The following is an 18,029-nucleotide window of genomic DNA, read 5'->3' as shown; positions in this document are numbered from 1 at the left end:
AGAGGATTAAATGACTTTCATTTGTTGAATGAGAGCAGAAAAGCTCTCATCGACCCTTGAGGTCAAAACCTTCATTTTACAGATAGGTAAACTGAGTCCCAGAGGATTAAGTGCCTTTCATTTGTTGAATGAGAACAGAAAAGCTCTCATCGACCCTTGAGGTCAAAACCTTCATTTTACAGATAGGCAAACTGAGTCCCAGAGGATTAAGTGACTTTCATTTGTTGAATGAGAGCAGAAAAGCTCTCTGAGACCCTTAAGGCCAACCCCTTCATTTTACAGATAGGTAAACTGAGTCCCAGAGGATTAAGTGCCTTTCATTTGTTGAATGAGAACAGAAAAGCTCTCAGTAACCCTTGAGGCCAACCTCTTCATTTTACATATAGGTAAACTGAGTCACAGAGGATTAAGTGCCTTTCATTTGTTGAATGAGAACAGAAAAGCTCTCAGTAACCCTTGAGGCCAACCCCTTCATTTTACAGATAGGTAAACCGAATCCCAGAGGGTTAAGTGATTTTCATTTGTTGAATGAGAGCAGAAAAGCTCTCAGTGACCCTTGAGGCCAACCTCTTCATTTTACATATAGGTAAACTGAGTCCCAGAGGATTAAGTGACTTATTTGGTGACTGACAGTATAAAAACTCTCAGTGGCCATTGAGTCCAACTCTTCCATTTTACAGATAGGTAGATTGAGGCTTAGAGAGCAAGGCAGTATTTAGTATTGGGGAACCAGCTCTGGATGAATTATATGTACAATCAACCTGTAACTTCCACTAGGCTTTCTCCTCCAAATGGAGTCACAGACAGCAAAATATAAACAAATAGAATTAAGCTTCCTGAGTGCAAGGGTTGTTTCCTTTTTTTGTCTTTAGGAAATAGTAGGTGCCTAGTATATAGTTGGTGCTTAATAAGTGCTTGCTAGCTTTGTATTTGTTTACACGTGGTAGGTAGCATATAGTAGGTGCTTAATAAGTACTTGTTTGCTTTGTATTTATTTATATGTATACAGTGGAAAAATCAATATATTTGTAGTCAAAAGACCCAGATTGAACTCCCTAGATGGGCAATGTTAGGTAATTTGTCTCTGCTTCCTAGTCTCAGTGTCTGAGGTGAAATTCGAACTCAGATCTTCTAAACATCTAAGTCTACAGTGAGATCCATCATACCCCCCTAACTCTCTCTTCTTTTTGACAGTTAAAGCCTTTAATAAGTGGATAAAAATTACCTCCTGCTCTCCTTTGTGAAAATATACAAATTTGTGCTAAACAAATGTTTCCTTGCTAAGATTTTTTTTAAATTTAAATTCTAATTATAAACCCTCACCTGCCACCTCAGAATCAGTACTATGTTTTGATTCTAAGGCAAAAGAGTGGTAAGGGCTAGGCAATGGGGGTTAAGTGACTTGCCCAGGGTCACACAGCTGGGAAGTGTCTAAAGCCAGATTCTTGCTAGGATTTTCATAGAGCTCCTCTGTCTGGTTCTCTTCCCTCTCTATCACACTTAACCTTTAATCCCTCTTTTATATACTTTTTATTAATTGTAGTCTAGAACCCTTTGGGGCTAGGGATCCTGGTTATATATATTTTTTCATCTCCCTCTTCCATTTAGCCAATTATTTTTTAATTAAAATTTTTTTTCTTTTCTTTTTTCAAAATTACATGTAGAAACAATTTTTGGCCATGGTTTTGACATTTTGTGATTCAGATTCTGCCTTTTTTTTTTTTTAATTCATACCTTCTACTAACAATTCTAAGACAGAGGGGAAATGGCTAGGAAAATGGGATTAAGTGACTTGCGCAAGGTCATACAGTGAGGAAAAACCTAGATCCTCCCTATTCCAGGCTTGGTTCTCTATTCACTGAGCCACCCAGATGCCCCTAAAATTTCTCTTTTTTCCAATGAAGATCTGCCTTTTCTCCTACCTACTGCTCCCTCCCTTCCATCAAGAAAGCAAGAAGAACAGAATCTCCTCTTAAAATCATGGGTACTCAAGCAAAACAAATCCCCAAGTTGGCCGTGTCTCCCCCCACCCCCCACATGTCTCGGGGGTCTCTGAGTCCGTGACCCCCGGAGCAGAGATGGGTACCCTGTTTCATCGTGAGGCCTCTGGGATCATAGTCCTTTCCCAGCCTTTATTAAGCCCTGGGCCAGCGCCTGGGCATACCAAGGCAGAAGGGATAGAACTGGTGAAATCCTGGATGTAGCCCCCAACCCTTTATTTCTCCAGACTGTGAGTATGAATGAAATTAGGCCTAGGAGAAGGCTGGGGAAGGGGGAATAGGTCTGGCCAGGGGAGTCCCCTCTGTTTTGCAATGGTTGACCTCGTTTTGGATGGTTTTGGCATTAAAATCAGAAAGGAACCCAAGCAAGAGCCCTCAGTCTCTACCTTCTTGCTTTGTGGCCCAACTGCGAGAGACGAGTGGCATGTCTTGGCCCATTCATTGTCAACAGGTGACTTGGATCAGACTCAGCAGGTGACAGATGACTCACCTGGCCACCTGTTCCCCCTACCTTTTTTTTTTTTAAATCAGGTCTGAGAAACCGGCCTGGGAGGATGGACTTGGTCATGGGTGGGCCTGGCTTGCATTCAGAAGAGATCAATAGGCTTAAGCCCATCCCAGCTTTTGGAGGCTCAAGAGTTCCAAAGCTTGGCCTTGGGCCCGGATCCTTCCAATTACAGGTTTGGCCAGTCCTTCCTGTCCGCAGTGTGTCCATCCCCAGTTACCGTAGAAGTTTAAGGAGTTGACCCTTGAGACCACGTGCCCATAAATGTTCTTTTTTTTTTGTCCTTTTTTCCCCCGCGGTCCTTTCTTTCTGTTTGTTTGTTTCTTCAGTGAGAACAGTCAGGACCTTCCTTTTCCCTACCTGGAAGTCACTGCCCTGAGCTGCTCCATCGAAGAGTCTGATTGGGTTCTCTAGTTGACTTGGAACAAGTAATGACGATTCAAGACCTGCCGTTTCTGCCCAGCTTCAGGAAACAAATACCTCTAGGAATAGGCCTGGAGACAATGAGATTTCTAAAGTAAAGACTGGTTTCCTTTTTTGGCATAGTAGGAAGAATTCATTCCTTGGGGTCTGGGGTCTGCGTGCCGTTTGATTGAACCAACAGAATGAGGACTTTCCCATTTCTGGGTATCCGTCTACAAGATGGTTGGGTTGGGTGCAATGATCTCTAAGGCCATTTTTGGTTCCAGTAAGTTTGTTTGTTTGTTTGTTTTTTAGCTCCCTTCCATCTTCTCAGTTCCCTTCCCAATGGTAATATCCCATGGGCTAAGGTCCCTCCAGCTCTGACATTCCAAATTCTAAGACCCCTCCCAGCTCTGACATTCAATGTTCTAAAGACATTTTTGAGTTCTAGGCTCCCCCTCCCCAACACTAATACTCAGTGTTCTAAAGCTGCTTCCCTAGATTTTCTCTTAGTTTTTAAAAGTCCTTTCTAGTTCCGCCATTTTGTATTCTAAACTCAAAAGTCTCTTCTATATTGGAAGGTATTGGCTTTCTTTGACATTGTGTGGATAATCCTGGTGTGTTGTGGGTAGGGGTTGGGCATGAGGGAAACAGTGATTAGCCCTGATTGACCTTGGACCATGTCAGATCTAGAACTCTTCTCCATTTCTGGCCCTATCCCATGAAGTGGGGAGTTCTTTTGCTGATGGGCCAATAAAAACAAAAATCTCAGCAGTCAGTACTGTTAGAAATCTTCCCCATGGGTCAGCCTTCAGTCCACATTCATTGGGACTTTGGGCCTCATCAGTATCCCTGAGCACTTGATGCCGGTGCCTTCTACCTTGCAAGTTCTAGAGTCTCTTCCAGCTCCATTAAACCATGAGCCCCTCCAGAGCAGGGACTGTCTTTTGCCATGTGAAAGGGGGAACAGGTTTGGCATGAAGAGTCCTCCCATTTTGCAAAGTTCAGCCATGTTTGGAATGTTTTGACATTGAAATCAGAAAGGGACCCAAGCAAGGACTCTCCACCTTCTTGCTTTGTGGTTCAACCGTAAGAGAAAAATGGGCCTGTTTTTTGGTCCCATTTCTATGAAGGAGTAGGGTGGCAATGTCCTCTCTAGACTCTTTCTTTGGGGCCACATAGCATTCAGTTTTGAATATTCACTTTCAGCCAATGATTTCATGATTTTACAACTCATCCTGGCACCATTGAGGGAAAGATGGAGGTCAAATATGCTCCCATTTCAAAGATGAGGAGAGAACATTTCCTGGAATTAAATTTTAATGGTTTGACTAAAGTATATGAAGATTATAAATAATAATGGTGGTTGCTCATTTGAAGTATTATTGCTCAAAGTTGAGATGATAACTCGAGCTGAAGGTGACTCCTGAGGCTGACTTTCTTCCTTGAGCCACCCTTCTTCTTGAAGCAGACTTCCTTCTTAGAGTCGACTTCATCAGCTCCAGAAATTCAGGGCCTTTTATAGTGGTTCCTTGTCCCTTCCCCCTTTTACTAGGGCCAATCACAGTTTCCAAATTGTTTAGCACTGCGGCCAATCACAGTTTCCAAATTGTCTAGCACTGCTGGGCAGTGTTTATGGAATTCACACCTCTCATCCTCTGAAGGTGTCAACTCTTATCAAAGACTTCTGAAGGTCATCCTCTGAAGGTTAATTTCACCTCAAAAGATTCAGTTTCCTGACTCATTGAATTTCTGTGGTGTGAATTCTCCAGTTGGTTTTTGAGCTCCTCCACCTAGTTCAAGCTTTTGTTGATTCAATCAAAAGGTATGTTAACTCAAAATAGGCAAAGGGAATAAAGGATTCCCATTTCACAGAATCTGACTCTAGCTTTCTTCTGGAGGGTCTTTGGAGGTTCTTCACCCTGATGAATGGACTCTACAGGACACTGAGGATTTCTCAACTTTGGAACCAGGGCCAGGCTGGGAAGCAGTTTATCTTCTACTCTCTTGTCCTGCTTGTGCTAAATGGGGAGCTCTGTCCTGGGAAGGAGGGGGTAGTGGGCATGCCAGAGATGGGAATAACCTTCAGCTGGAATTCAGCTTCAAGCATGCATCCTGTCCAACTTCAGGTTCATGGGTTTAGAGTTGGATGGACCTGATTTAGCCTTGATGGTGGGGAAAACTCTTAACAGTGGGCGAAGACCTTAAAAGTGGGGAATCTCCTGATGTACGCAGACTCCCTCTTGTCGAAGGGCTTCCAGGTCAGTGGAAGGTCACCAGTCTTTGAGGAGAGGCTTGATCAGGTATGTATGGGGTTAACTGGATGGCCTCCAACATCCTGGGAGAATTTCTGATGGCGTAAGATTAAAGTTAATACCCAATAACTCCAAGTATTATATTTTATAAGATTTATTAATAATCTCTTGAAGTAAAAGAAATAAAAGGCAAAAAGTAAAAGCCTGATTAAAGAGAAGTTTTTTCCCAACCACAGTAGTGGGAGAAGACAGACAGACAGACAGACAGACAGACAGAGACACACACACACACACACAGAGACAGAGACAGACAGACAAAGAGAGAGAGACAGTGTTACAGAAACTTTTTCTCCAAAACTAAGGTTGTAACATGAGGACTAATATGGGATTCTGGGAAATGGAGTCCTGGGGTACAAAATTCTAATTATACAATGGTTTTTCTCAGTGACCTTTAGGATAATTGTGAAGGGAAGGGGTACAGGTACCTTAGTTTTAGTTGCCCAGCCAAGGCCTCATATTTACCTTCTTCAGGGATACCCCCAAGTGTATAAATGAGTCAATCCAAGGCTATCCATAGAGAGTGGGGATGTGTATAAGAGGCAATAATAAGTAAGCATTTTTTTTCAACCCTTACCTTCTGTCTTAGAATAAATATGAAGTATCAGTTCTAAGGCAGAAGAATGGTAAGGGCTAGACAATTGGAATCAAGTGACTTGGCCAGGATCACAGCTAGGAAATGTCTGAGGTCAGATTGGAACCCAGGACCTTCCGTCTCTAGGCCTGGTTCTCAATCCACTGAGTCGCCTAGCTGCCCTACAGGCTTTCTTTAATTTTAAATTGTGTTCTATTTCACACTGCATTTCTGAAGATGGACAATCATTTAGAGTTTTCTTGACAAAGGTACTAGAGCGGTTTGCCGTGTCCTTCTCCAGCTCATTTTACAGATGAGGAAACTGAGGCAAAGAGTTGAATAGCTAGAAAGTACCTAATTCCAACCTAGGTTTTCCCAACTTCCTGTTCATTTTTCTTCCTCTAAGCCATTCTGACCTCTTAAGAAGATTCTGGGCCCACTTTTCAGACTGACCAGCTCATGGTCAAGGCTTTTGGGTTTTTGTACATTTTTGTCTCCTGGCCTAAGAGTGCTAAATTTGGAGTCAAGAGATTCTGGCTCCCTTGCTTACTATCTGTGACATCAGGTAAGTCACTTAATCTTTGAGGCCTCAGTTTCCCCTTTAAAAAAAAAGGGCAGCTGGATAGGATGAAATCTATGTTCCTGCAATCAAATACCTAGCAATTCCATCAGTTTGGCAAACTCTCAGTGGAGAAAAGTCCGTCTATAGATAAATAGCAGCAAAGCTCTGCACTAATTTATAAACTCAGAAAATTGCCTGGGATTAGAGAGAAGTTAAGTGGTTTGTCCAGGGTCAATCAACCAATCAATAAGTGCTTATTAATTGATTAGTTTCTCAGTTAGTATATGGCAAGTCTATGAGCACTTATTAAACACCAGTTAGTATATGCCAAAACTAAACATTTATTAAACACCAGTTAGTATATGCCATCTATAAGGATTTATTAAGTACCAGTATATGCTAAAACAATAAGCATTTATTAAGTACCAGTTAATGTTATTAAACACCAGTTAGTATATGCCTAGTCTATAAGCATTTATTAAATACCAGTTAGTATATGCCTAGTCTACAAGCATTTATTAAACACCAGTATATGCTAAAACTATAAGCATTTATTAAGTACCAGTTAATGTTATTAAACACCAGTTAGCATATGCCTAGTCTATAAGCATTTATTAAATACCAGTTAGTATATGCCTAGTCTACAAGCATTTATTAAACACCAGTATATGCTAAAACTGTAAGCATTTATTAAGTACCAGTTAATGTTATTAAACACCAGTTAGTATATGCCTAGTCTACAAGCATTTAATACCAGTTAGTATATGTCAAGTCTACAAGCATTTATTAAACACCATTTAGTATATGTCAAGCATTTATTAAACACTATTTAGTATATGTCAAGTCAACGTTTATTAAACACTGGTTAATATATGCCATCTACAAGCATTTATTAAGTAACACTTAGTACACATCAAGTCTACAAGAATTTATTAAGTACTTATTATGTTCTGGGTGCTGTGCTAAATGCCAGGGATACAAAGACAAGAAACTATCCAGATTCAGGATATAATAACTCCACAGCCATCCTTCATTCTCTCTGTTACCATTTTTAAAATGTTTGTAAAGCTTATTCCCTTTCTTGGGAAGATGAGTCTTGCGGTTGGTTTGGGGAGCTGATGGCTGCCAACAAGAGAGACTTCTGGCATGGTCATAGCATTGTGGAGGTGGTAGATGGTGGAAGAGGAGAGAGGACTGTCCCCCAAAGGCCTTTTACAGCATAGGATTGCTCCCTTCCTGGCCTTGGGATTTGCCATGGCAATCTCATTCCCCTTGATGTGGAACAGATGTAGAAATGAGTGACAGAGAGGGGCAATGGCTTTTCTGAGTTTGTCCTTCACAGGTTTCCCTGGGGCCCAGTCAGGCTTCATTGTTCCAGGTTGGGTGTATTTTCTGAATGAGCCTTAGTATCCCTGGGCATGGCTCATCGGATTTCAGGGCCGCAAGGTGATCTCTTGAGGGAGAGAATATTGTTGGAACCAGTGGGAGGATGGCTCCTGAATTTTAATCTTATCTTTATCAACCAGTGAGCTTCATTCTTCCTAGTTGTCCCTTGGAAGAGGACACAAAGATGGTCATCTTTTCTAAGAAAAGTTAGGTGAAAATGATAAAATGACAAAAGTTTGAAGGGCAGAGTGCTGGGTTCCCGTGGCCCAAATGCCTAGATGTAGAGCTGAAGTGGGTCTTAGAATAGAGAATAATGGAGCTGCAGAACTTACTGTCAAAACTGGGAGGGACCTTTCGAGCATAGGACATTAGTCTATCCACAGTGATAGAGTGCAAACTTGGAGTTCGAAAAACTGGAGTTCAAATCTGGCCCCAGATACGGCCCCTAGCTATGGGACCTTGGGCAAATCACTTAACCCTCCTGGCTTTAGTTTCCTCAACTGAAAAATGAGCTTGAGAAGAAAATGGCGGATCACTCCAGTATCTCTACCAAGAAATCCCCAAATGGGGTCATGAAGAGTTGGACATGATTGAACAATAGCCATTAGAAGAGAAGAGCAGTCATGGGAGTGGGGACAGATAATGATTTGTACTTTGGACATGTTGAGTTTAAGCTGTTCTTCACAGGTTGAGGTGATCTCCCTGTTCTTTGAATTCCTGTGACTGAAAAATAACATTAGTTCATTTGGCTCTTAGTGTACACTGGTCATGGACTGGTTGGCCAATCTTTTTCTAAGTTGTTATGGGTCTCACTGAAGGAGCTCTGTAGTATTCTGGGACTGGATGGACACTACCCAGTGGCATCTCCAAATGGGAGCACCTGGAGAGGCTTCTCCTTTACAGAAAACCTTCTTCCCAGTGGAACTCTGCTGTTCCACACCTTTGGAGAGTGACCATCACCCTCTTTTATGCCTCATTTGATGCCAGTACACAGAGGGTTATCCCTAGTGGCAAGCCAGGAACTTGAAAAATCATTAGTGTCAGCGACCATAAGGGTGATTTATAGAACTGTAGGTCTGGAGCTAGAAGGGGCTTCAGGGGCCATCTGGCCCACTGTCCCTTTCCTTCCTTCCTTCCTTCCTTCCTTCCTTCCTTCCTTCCTTCCTTCCTTCCTTCCTTCCTTCCTTCCTTCCTTCCTTCCTTCCTTCCTTCCTTCCTTCCTTCCTTCCTTCCTTCCTTCCTTCCTTCCTTCCTTCCTTCCTTCCTTCCTTCCTTCCTTCCTTCCTTCCTTCCTTCCTCCCTCCCTCCCTCCCTCCCTCCCTCCCTCCCTCCCTCCCTCCCTCCCTTCCTTCCTTCCTTCCTTCCTTCCTTCCTTCCTTCCTCCCTTCCTTCCTTCCTCCCTTCCTCCCTTCCTCCCTTCCTCCCTTCCTCCCTTCCTCCCTTCCTCCCTTCCTCCCTTCCTCCCTTCCTCCCTTCCTCCCTTCCTCCCTTCCTCCCTTCCTCCCTTCCTCCCTCCCTCCCTCCCTCCCTCCCTTCCTCCCTTCCTCCCTTCCTCCCTTCCTCCCTTCCTCCCTTCCTCCCTTCCTCTCTTCCTCCCTCCCTCCCTCCCTCCCTCCCTCCCTCCCTTCCTCCCTCCCTCCCTCCCTCCCTCCCTCCCTTCCTTCCTTCCTTCCTTCCTTCCTTCCTTCCTTCCTTCCTTCCTTCCTTCCTTCCTTCCTTCCTTCCTTCCTATCAAGCCACCTAGTTGTTCCCAAGTTGTATTCTTTTATTTACTCTCATAAAGGAATAAGTTGGTGCCATCAAAAGCATATTGATTTTCCTTCCCTTTCCAGTTAGAAATCTGAGTGAGATGGGCAGACTCTGTGTATGGAGCTAAGGAACAAGGATTTTGGCAGAGGCCAGCTCTCTAGTCTCTGCAGTTTCCGCTGTTTGCTGCCCCTCTCTGTGCTATCTCCCTGCAGGCGTCCATGGTCTGCGCTTCTCAGCCTGCTGGGGGCCTCAGGTGTAGCTGCTCTCAGGGGTAGGTCCTCGGTGGTCTCAGTCAGCTTCCAAGGACCCAGGGGTGCTCCTCACTCACTCACTGATTCTAGTGCACACTGGCTCTGTAAATGGGGTGGGAGAGGGTTGATCAGCTCACATTTTGGTGGAAGCTTTGGTGTGGAAATGGCCAAATCCCACGTACCTTCAATGCTGCACCCTACTGTAGAATCCCTTTGTTCATATGAATTTGGGGGTTTTTGGCTTTTTGGCTTTTTGAGGTAGTCTGTATTGGTAGGTGGTGAGGAGAGGAAGAGTCCTGCGTCTAGACTGCCGCCATGTTTACCCAGAAGTCACTCAAGGCACATTGAAACCATGAATAATCATAGCAAGAATCTGGCCTCAGACACCTGGACAAGTCCCTTCACCCCCATTGCTTAGCCGTTACCGCTCTTCTGCCTTGGAACCAAGACACAACATTTTTCCTAAGGTGGGTGGTGCGGGTTTGAAAAAAATGCAGGCGTGATCGCGAAGCCCGTCCCACAGTGTGTGGCACATAGTAAGGGTTATCTAAGCATTAGTGACTATTTTTATTTTTACCTCCCAGAGGCATTGTGAGAATCAAATGAGGTAATAACTGTAAAGCCCGTAAAAGTGCCTGGCTCGTGCTAAACGCTAAAGAAATGCTAATAATTATGGTTATATTCATGGTTTTGTGGCCGTGACTGGTTCTCTTCAGCCAGTCACAAGATACTCCCAGGATGAAGTTGTCTGCTTTCATCCAATGACCCACAGTCCCCTTGGGTAAGTGACATGGGAGGAAGGCCAAGGCCAAAGATGTTGACCAGTTGATGAATAAGGATCGATCTTGGCCGCCACATTGCCTCCTAGGCTTGAATTCTGGGATGGCCATCGCTGTTTTACACATTAGGAAACGGATGTGCGGGGAGACTCTGCCACTCACGTGTGGCCATTTGTCTGGAAAGAGCCAGGATCCCAGCTGGCCCTGAAGCCGGGGTCCTCAGATGGTCCATTCTAGACTTCTGTAGGAGTGGCATTCAGCATGTAATGCTCAGAAGCTGCCACCAGAGGTCAGGCTTGAGGCAACCAATTTTTCTCCATCAGGACTTGAGTGTCTGATTTCAAGCTATATAAAGGAAATCATTTCCATTTTCACTCTTTTCTGTCTTCCTTTTTTATTTTTACTTCAAATTGTTTTTAAAAACAATTTCAAATGAAAAAATGTTTAGGGGACCCCAGTCCAAGGTGGCAGTTAGAGATCTGGATTTGGAGTCCAGAAGACCCAAGTTCAAATCTTGCTTCAGATACATAATACTCAGTGACCCTGAGCAAGTCACTTAGCTTTTTTTCGCCTCAGTTTACTCATCTGGAAAATGAGGATTAAAAATAGCACCTACCTCCCTGGGTTGTTGTGAGGATCAGAGGAGCTAATCTATGTAAAATTCTTTGAAATCTTAATGCTATTGCTATTATTATTTATTGTGTCTCCTGTGTGGCTAGGACCGTGTTTGGTGCTGGGGATACCTAGACAAAAGCAGCACTCTCAAGGGCTCACCTTTAAATAGATATAAAGTTGTTTGGGGGGGCAGAATTTGGGCCCCCTCATTTCTGTTGGTGCCAGAGACGCCACATACAAAGTAAACACTCCATCATTTCTTTAAGATTGTCCTTGACTGTCAAGAACCTGGACAAGTCACTTGCTGGCCCCAAGCCTCGCTTGTCATATCCATAAAATGGGCGTAGTAACCCATGCCCAGCCTCCATTCCACAGCTCTTGTGAAGTGTGCGTTAGATCATAGACAGGAAAGGCTTGGAAGCTCTCCGGGTCAGCAGAGATGTCAGTACGGTACCAGCCAAGAGGCTGAGGAAGTCCTTTTTGTATGTGACAGGCAACTGCCATCAGTACAGATATTTACAATTAGAGCAATTTCCGTCTGCCATTACTTTTGTCAGTTTCACTGTCCCCATTTTACAGATGAGGAAAGCAAGGCTTATTACGGAGGAGGAAGTGATGCGCCACAAATCTAGGGATGTTTGTTGTTCAGTTGTTTCAGGAGTGTCTAACAGCCCTTTGTGACCCCATTTGGGATTTTCTCAGCAAAGAGAGTAGAGTGGTTTGCCATTTCCTTCCCTCGGTCATTTTATAGATAAGGAAATGGAGGCAACCAGGGTAAAATGACTTGCTTAAGGTCATACAGCCTGTCTGAGAACAGATTTGAACTCAGTACTCTTTGCACTATGGTGCCACGTAGGTGCTCTAGTGATGGAGCTGAGCCATTGAGAACAATCAGTCCGCAAAGCTTTATCAAGCTCCTACTACATGCCTGATGCTGGGGATACAGGAAGGAGCTAAAACTAGTCCCCGCCCTCAAGGAGCTTTGAATCTCATCTTGGAGCATAATGAAGGATCCCATAGGCAGGATAAATAGGAAATAATTAATGAAGGAAGGCACTGGCGGGGGGGAGGGGGGACATAGACAAATTAGACCACCTCTTCTGCCATATTTAGCTTTATGGCTCTTTTTAAAAAAATCCTTACTTTCATTTTTAGAATTGATGTTAAGTATCAGCTCCAAGGCAGAAGGGCTGTAAGGACTAAATAATGAGGGTTAAGTGACTTGCTTAGGGCCACACAGCTAAGAAGTGTCTGAGGTCAGATTTGAACCCAGGACCTCCTGTCTTCTATTCACTGAGCCACCTATCTGCCCCCTCTTGCTCATAAGAGTTGCCCATTAACTCTGGTGGGATGAACGCTGAACTGCAGGGGTCAGCAGATCTGTCTGGGAGACCCTACCTAAGTCATTTGCCATCCCTGACCTTCATTTCCTTCCTGTGTGAGATGAGGCGAATCATATGAGCACTTCCTGTTGCCCAGGCTGCTCAAGGTCTGCAGTTGGAGTTGGGAGAAGCTTGAGTTCTAATTCTGCTTCTAGGTAAATCTCTTGCTTTCTCTGAGGCTCACTTTCCTCTTCAGCAAACTGCAGATATCAATACTCATTAACGCCTCCATTGAGAAGCTTGGTAGGTGGAGTCCCTTCCCTGGAGAGCTTCATCCATCTTAATGCCGGCTGTCTAAGCTGCCATTATTTGGCTGATGTCTTACCTGCCTCTTCTCCGTTTTTGTGGACTCTCTTGAAGTCCTGACAGTTGCCTGATCTTGAGCCTTCAGAAAAGGGGGCTCCCCGGAACTCCTCAAGCCTCGGTCCCTGAGCCAGGGCTCTCCCGGGGCAGCTGGGAATTGGAATCTCAATCCCAGATTATCCCAAGTTCTGGAAGGCTTGGGTTTGCTGCCCAGAAAGCGGAGCTGGCCTTTCTGGCCACATGAAAGGTTTAACTGGAGCCTGAAGAGTGACTCAATCACAGGAAGGCTGTTCTGATCGGCATCAGCCTCTCTCCTGGCTTTGCTGAGGATAACCAGAGGAATTCATGGCCCTTCCACTCCCAGGAACACATACAGGCTGGGCAGGAACTGATCTGAGGTTAGAAACAGGAGCTGTCAGGGCATCCGAGGAGCTCCTGGGGTCTATGTGGCCACTCTGAACTCAGGCACCCAGAGGTGGGAGGACCCTTAGAACAGGGGATGCCAGAGCTGGGAGGGAGTTTAGAACATGGGATAAACAGAGTTGGGAGGGGGCTTGAAATAGGGGAGGCAGGCCTGAGAGGGAACTTAGCACATGGAAAACCAGGGCTGCAAGGGGACTTAGAACATAGACTGTCAGAACTGGAGGGAACCTAGAACATGGAATATTAGAGCAGGGAGGGAGCTTTGAACAGGGAATGTAACAGTGGGAGTGGGCTTAGAATAGAGAATGTCAGAGCTGGGAGAAAACTTAGAACATGGAATATCAGAATTGAGAGGGGGTTTCAAATAGGGAATGTGAGAGGTAGGCGTGGGCTTAGTACAGGGGATGTCAGAGCTGGGAGGGGACTTAGAACATGGGGAAAAATAGAGTTGGGAGGGAGTTTAAAATAGAAGAAACAGGACTGGGAGGGAATCTAGAATATAGAATATGAGGGGGCTCAGAACAGGGAATATCAGAGCTAGGAGAGAACCTAGAACATGGAATATTACAGCTGAGAGGGAGCTCAGAACAGGGAATGTCAGAGCTAGGAGAGAACCTAGAACATGGAATATTAGAGCTGAGAGGGAGCTCAGAACAGGGAATGTCAGACCTAGGAGAGAACCTAGAACATGGAATGTTAGAGTTGGGAGGGGGCTCATAACAGGAAATGTCAGAGCTAGGAGAGAATCTAGAACATGGACTATTAGAGCTGGGAGGGGGGCTTCAAACAGGGAATGTGAAAGGTGGGAGTGGGCTTAGAATAGAGAATGTCATGGCTGGGAGGGAACCTAAAATGTGGAATACCAGGGCTGGGAGGAGTCTTAGAACTTGGAATGCCAGAGCTGGGAGGGGACTTAGAACAGAGAATGTCCCAGCTGGACAGGAACTTAGAACACGGAATGTCAGAGCTGGGAAGGAATCTAGAACTTAGAATATCAGAGCTGGGAGGGTCAGTAAGCTTCAATGAACATGGAATGTAAGACTTAGGCGGATGCTTAGAGAACTTGGAGTCGACCATCTCATTTTAGAGACCCCTAAAGGGAGGCCAGGAGGAAAAGGTATTTATCCCTGGTCTCCTGCTAGCTCTTGATAATGATGGGAATGGTAATAACAGCAGTAGCTAAGGTTTGAAGTGCCCATTCAATCCATGGCTCCTATTGGCTGGCTCCCTGCTGGCTCCTCCTCCCCGTAGCCAGCACCTGGAGGCGGGTATCTCTCTGAATTTTTCAGTGTCTCTCCTATGAATTATTTAGGTGTGTTCCTGGCAGAGGGCTCCTGGCAGAGGCATCGGGGGTGGTCCAAGTGGCTCCTCTGTAACTGGAGTGGTTGGTTGGTTGGAGAGGTGCCCCCAGGAGCATCCTGGAAGAGTTGAGGCTAGGAGTGACCGGAGGGGCTTTAGCCGCATAGTGCCTGGCACATAGTAGGAGCTTAATAAAGATTTATTGGCTAACTCTAGGGGCCTGACTAAGGCAGATGATGGAGCCCTGCTGTCCGTGTATCTTGCTTCCTTTTTGTCTTTCTGCCCCTGGATGCTACCTACTCTCTGGCTTGCTCTAGGGGTCAGTCTCATCCCATATGGAGCTCCTGTTCTGTCAAGTGCAAGGGCCCTGGAGTCAAGGAGAGCCCTGGGTTTATGTCCTATCTCTGATACCTAGGAGATGTGTGACCCAACCACCCCGTGCCTCAGTTTCTTCATGTGTAAAATGAATGGGTTGAATCTGATGACCTCCATGCTCCATTCCAGCTCTCTCTACGATCTTTTGGATACATACGCAAATTCGAGATAGATTCAAGCTCTATCTACAAAGTATAATAACAATATACGGTGCTGTAGGGGAGCGCATCAGTCCTGTGATTTCACTGGTCTAGGGAACTCCCAGATAAGGAATCTCCATCTTCTCGTGGAGATTGGCACCCACTCTGCAATTTATCATCATAGAAAGTTGCCCAGAGCCCTGTGTGGTGGCGTGACTTCCCTCGGGCAGCAGAGGCTGAGCCCAATTCAAGGCCACTTTTCTCTCCATTTCACGTGGCTGCTGCCTCTCTGCAAGAAATATATACAAAGTAATTGTGGAGGGAGGAGCAGGAAGAGATTCAGAATAGGAGATGACCTTGGAGCAGCTGTGAGATAGGGATGATGCCAGTGGAAACCAGGTCAAGATGGTGATGATGGGGAGCTTTTCCTGGTTTTCTAGGAAGACACATGTTTCAGCATGGCTTGAAGAGGGTGTCAGCTATGGGATGATGGAGTCCAAGAGTGGCTTCCTTGCCTCCTTGGCTCCAGTGGAAAAAGGGGGTGATCAGAGGGGCAACAGCCACCTCCACCTCCTGGGGTGTTCGAGGGACTTGGGGCCTTTCCAGCTGCAGGGCTGGGATCCTCTGGCTTCCCGGGAAGTTTTTGGTCTCAGGTGAAGGAGACCAGAAAGCTGAGCCATGATTAGGACCCAGGCTCATGCCATCTGTTAGAACAAGGACATTTACTCAGAACTGCAGACTGCCCGGCTGTGCGTGAACACACATTTAGTAAAGTCTGTGTTGTGCCAGGCACTGTACTGAGTGAGGGACACACAAAGGCTGGAACAGGTCCTGCCCTCAGGGAACTAACCAGCTGCTGTCTAATGGGGAGGCAACAGAGAGAAAATGAGGTTCATTTAAGATTGTACAGGGTCAAGTGGAAGAGAGAGAGGGGCTGGGAGAGAGGGAGAGAGACAGAGATGGAGACAGAGAGAGGGAGAGACAGAGAAAGAGGAGGGGGGAGAGAGGCAGAAAGATAGACAAAGAGGAGGGAGTGAGGAGAGAGACAGACAGAGAGAGAGGACGAGAGAGGACGAGAGAAAGAGACTGGGGGAGGAGGCAGAGCCGGAGAGAGACAAAGGGGGGGGGAGACAGACAGAGAGATGGAGATGGAGACAGAGAGGGAGGGATGGAGAGACAGAGAAAGAGGAGGGAGGGGGAGAGAGACAGAGAGAGAAAAAAAGGAGGGAGGAGGAAAGAGCTTGGGGGGGAAGAGACAGATACAGAGAGAGAGACAGTGAGGGGGCAGAGCCAGAGAGAGACAAGGTGGGGAGACAGAGACAGAGAGAGATGGAGATGGAGGCAGAGAGAGAGAGGGAGAGAGGCAGAGATGGGGGGGGACAGAGAGAGAAAGGAGGGGAGAGAAGACAAAGGGACTGGGGGAGAAGAGAGAGAGATACAGAGAGAAAGAGAGACAAAGGGGGAGATGGAGATGGAGAGAGACAGAAAGAGGAGGAAGGGAGAGAGATAGAGAGAAAGAGATGAAGATGGAGACAGGGAGAGAGAGAAAGAGGAGGTGGAGGGAGGAACAGAGGCAGAGAGACGAAGAAAGACAGAGAAAGGAGGGAGGGGGAGAGAAAGAGACAGGGGGAGAAGAGACAGAGAGAGGGAATATAGACAGAGAGAAAGAGGGAGGGACAGAGAGAGACAAAGGAGAGAAGAGACACAGAGAGAGATGAGGACAGGAGAGGAATTGAAGGCTCGACTCCTGCCTTTTGATGTACTTTTAGTCCCTCACATTGATCTACCAGAGAACTCATTTGAACACGAATCAGTTTCCTACAATACTATTTGAATACTACCGACTTCAGGTCCATAATTCAGGACTGTTAAGACCAGATTTCCTGTTTTCTGCTCTTCTACAAAAGTCAGATGATGGGGCTGAAAGAGAAACCCCATTTCTGGTGGCCCTTGTGGTCTGGGTAATAGCAACACTGTGTATGAGGCTTGTGATCTGCTCCAGGCTGAGTCACTCTCTTTGTCTCTCTTCTCTCTCCTCTGTCTGTCTGTGTCTCTCAGACTCAGTTTCTGTGTCTTCTTTCTTTCTCTTTCTTGGTGACTCCAGCCAAGAAGCTTCTCTCTGTGTGTTCTTATTTGCTCATCTAGTCTGATTTTTTGGTTTTGATGTTTCAGTTGTATCCAACTGTTTGTGGCCCCATTTGGGGTTTCCTTAGCATAGATAATGGAATGGTCTGCCACTTCCTTCTCTATTTCATTTGACAGATGGGGAAACCGAGGCCAGTAGGGTTAAGTGACTTGCCCAGGGTCACCCAGACTCGTAAGCAAGTGCCTGAAGCTAGATATGAACTCATCTCCCAGACTCCAGCTTGGTGCTCTCTGCCCTATGTCATCATCTAACTGTCCCGACTCTTAGTTCAGTGTTTTCCCCACTATATCCACTAAGCATATATATGTTTTTAAAAACACATTTAATTCCAGGCCTAGAGGCAAGAGATCCTGGGTTCAAATGTAACCTCAGCCACTTTCTAGCTGTGTGACCCTGGGCAAGTCACTTCCTCCCATGGCCAAGCCCTTACCACTCTTCTGCTTGGAAACCAAAGCACAGTATCAATTCTAAGATGGAAGGAAAGGATTTTTTTTTTTAATGATTGCTGCTTTTGGTCTTTACATCACAGATATCTCTGGGAAAAAGATCCTCCCACTTCCCTGCCTTGAATTCAAGAAAAACAAAAGCAATTTAGATAAAACACCAGCTTCTGTTATCTTGTTTCTGCTCTGGTAGACTCCCACCTCTGGCAGCTGAAGGGAACTATGTTTCACTCCTTGTTCGGGGGACCAACCCTAGTTTGCTGGTTACTCAATGTATCGTTATCTTTTTTTATCACTTGGTTATCATTTATCATTTGTTATCTTTTCATTGTTGTCTTATCTTACTGTTTCTGTATCATTTCTGTGGGAGCCACTGCCCTGGG

The 18,029-nt window shown here is 45.5% G+C and overlaps 1 protein-coding gene across 4 annotated transcripts in view; it reads left to right on the top strand.

Moving 5' to 3' along the window:
* The window catches only part of LOC100009818 (uncharacterized protein KIAA1671), a 267,176-nt gene that overhangs the window by 119,048 nt on the left and 130,099 nt on the right, over positions 1-18,029 (top strand). For 2 of the 4 annotated variants that reach the window (XM_007490055.2, XM_056821577.1), the window contains one exon: positions 2,835-3,048. The exons of the other annotated variants lie outside the window; for them this stretch is intronic. In XM_007490055.2, coding sequence (XP_007490117.2) covers positions 2,835-2,837 — 3 coding nt within the window. In that variant the 3' untranslated portion in view covers positions 2,838-3,048. Of the gene's footprint in view, positions 1-2,834; positions 3,049-18,029 lie in introns of those variants that run through there. 4 annotated transcript variants of the gene reach the window in all.

The sequence above is a fragment of the Monodelphis domestica genome, chromosome 3, assembly GCF_027887165.1.
Source record: "Monodelphis domestica isolate mMonDom1 chromosome 3, mMonDom1.pri, whole genome shotgun sequence".
Classification (NCBI taxonomy): domain Eukaryota; kingdom Metazoa; phylum Chordata; class Mammalia; order Didelphimorphia; family Didelphidae; genus Monodelphis; species Monodelphis domestica.
This window is presented reverse-complemented; position numbering and strand designations above follow the sequence as displayed.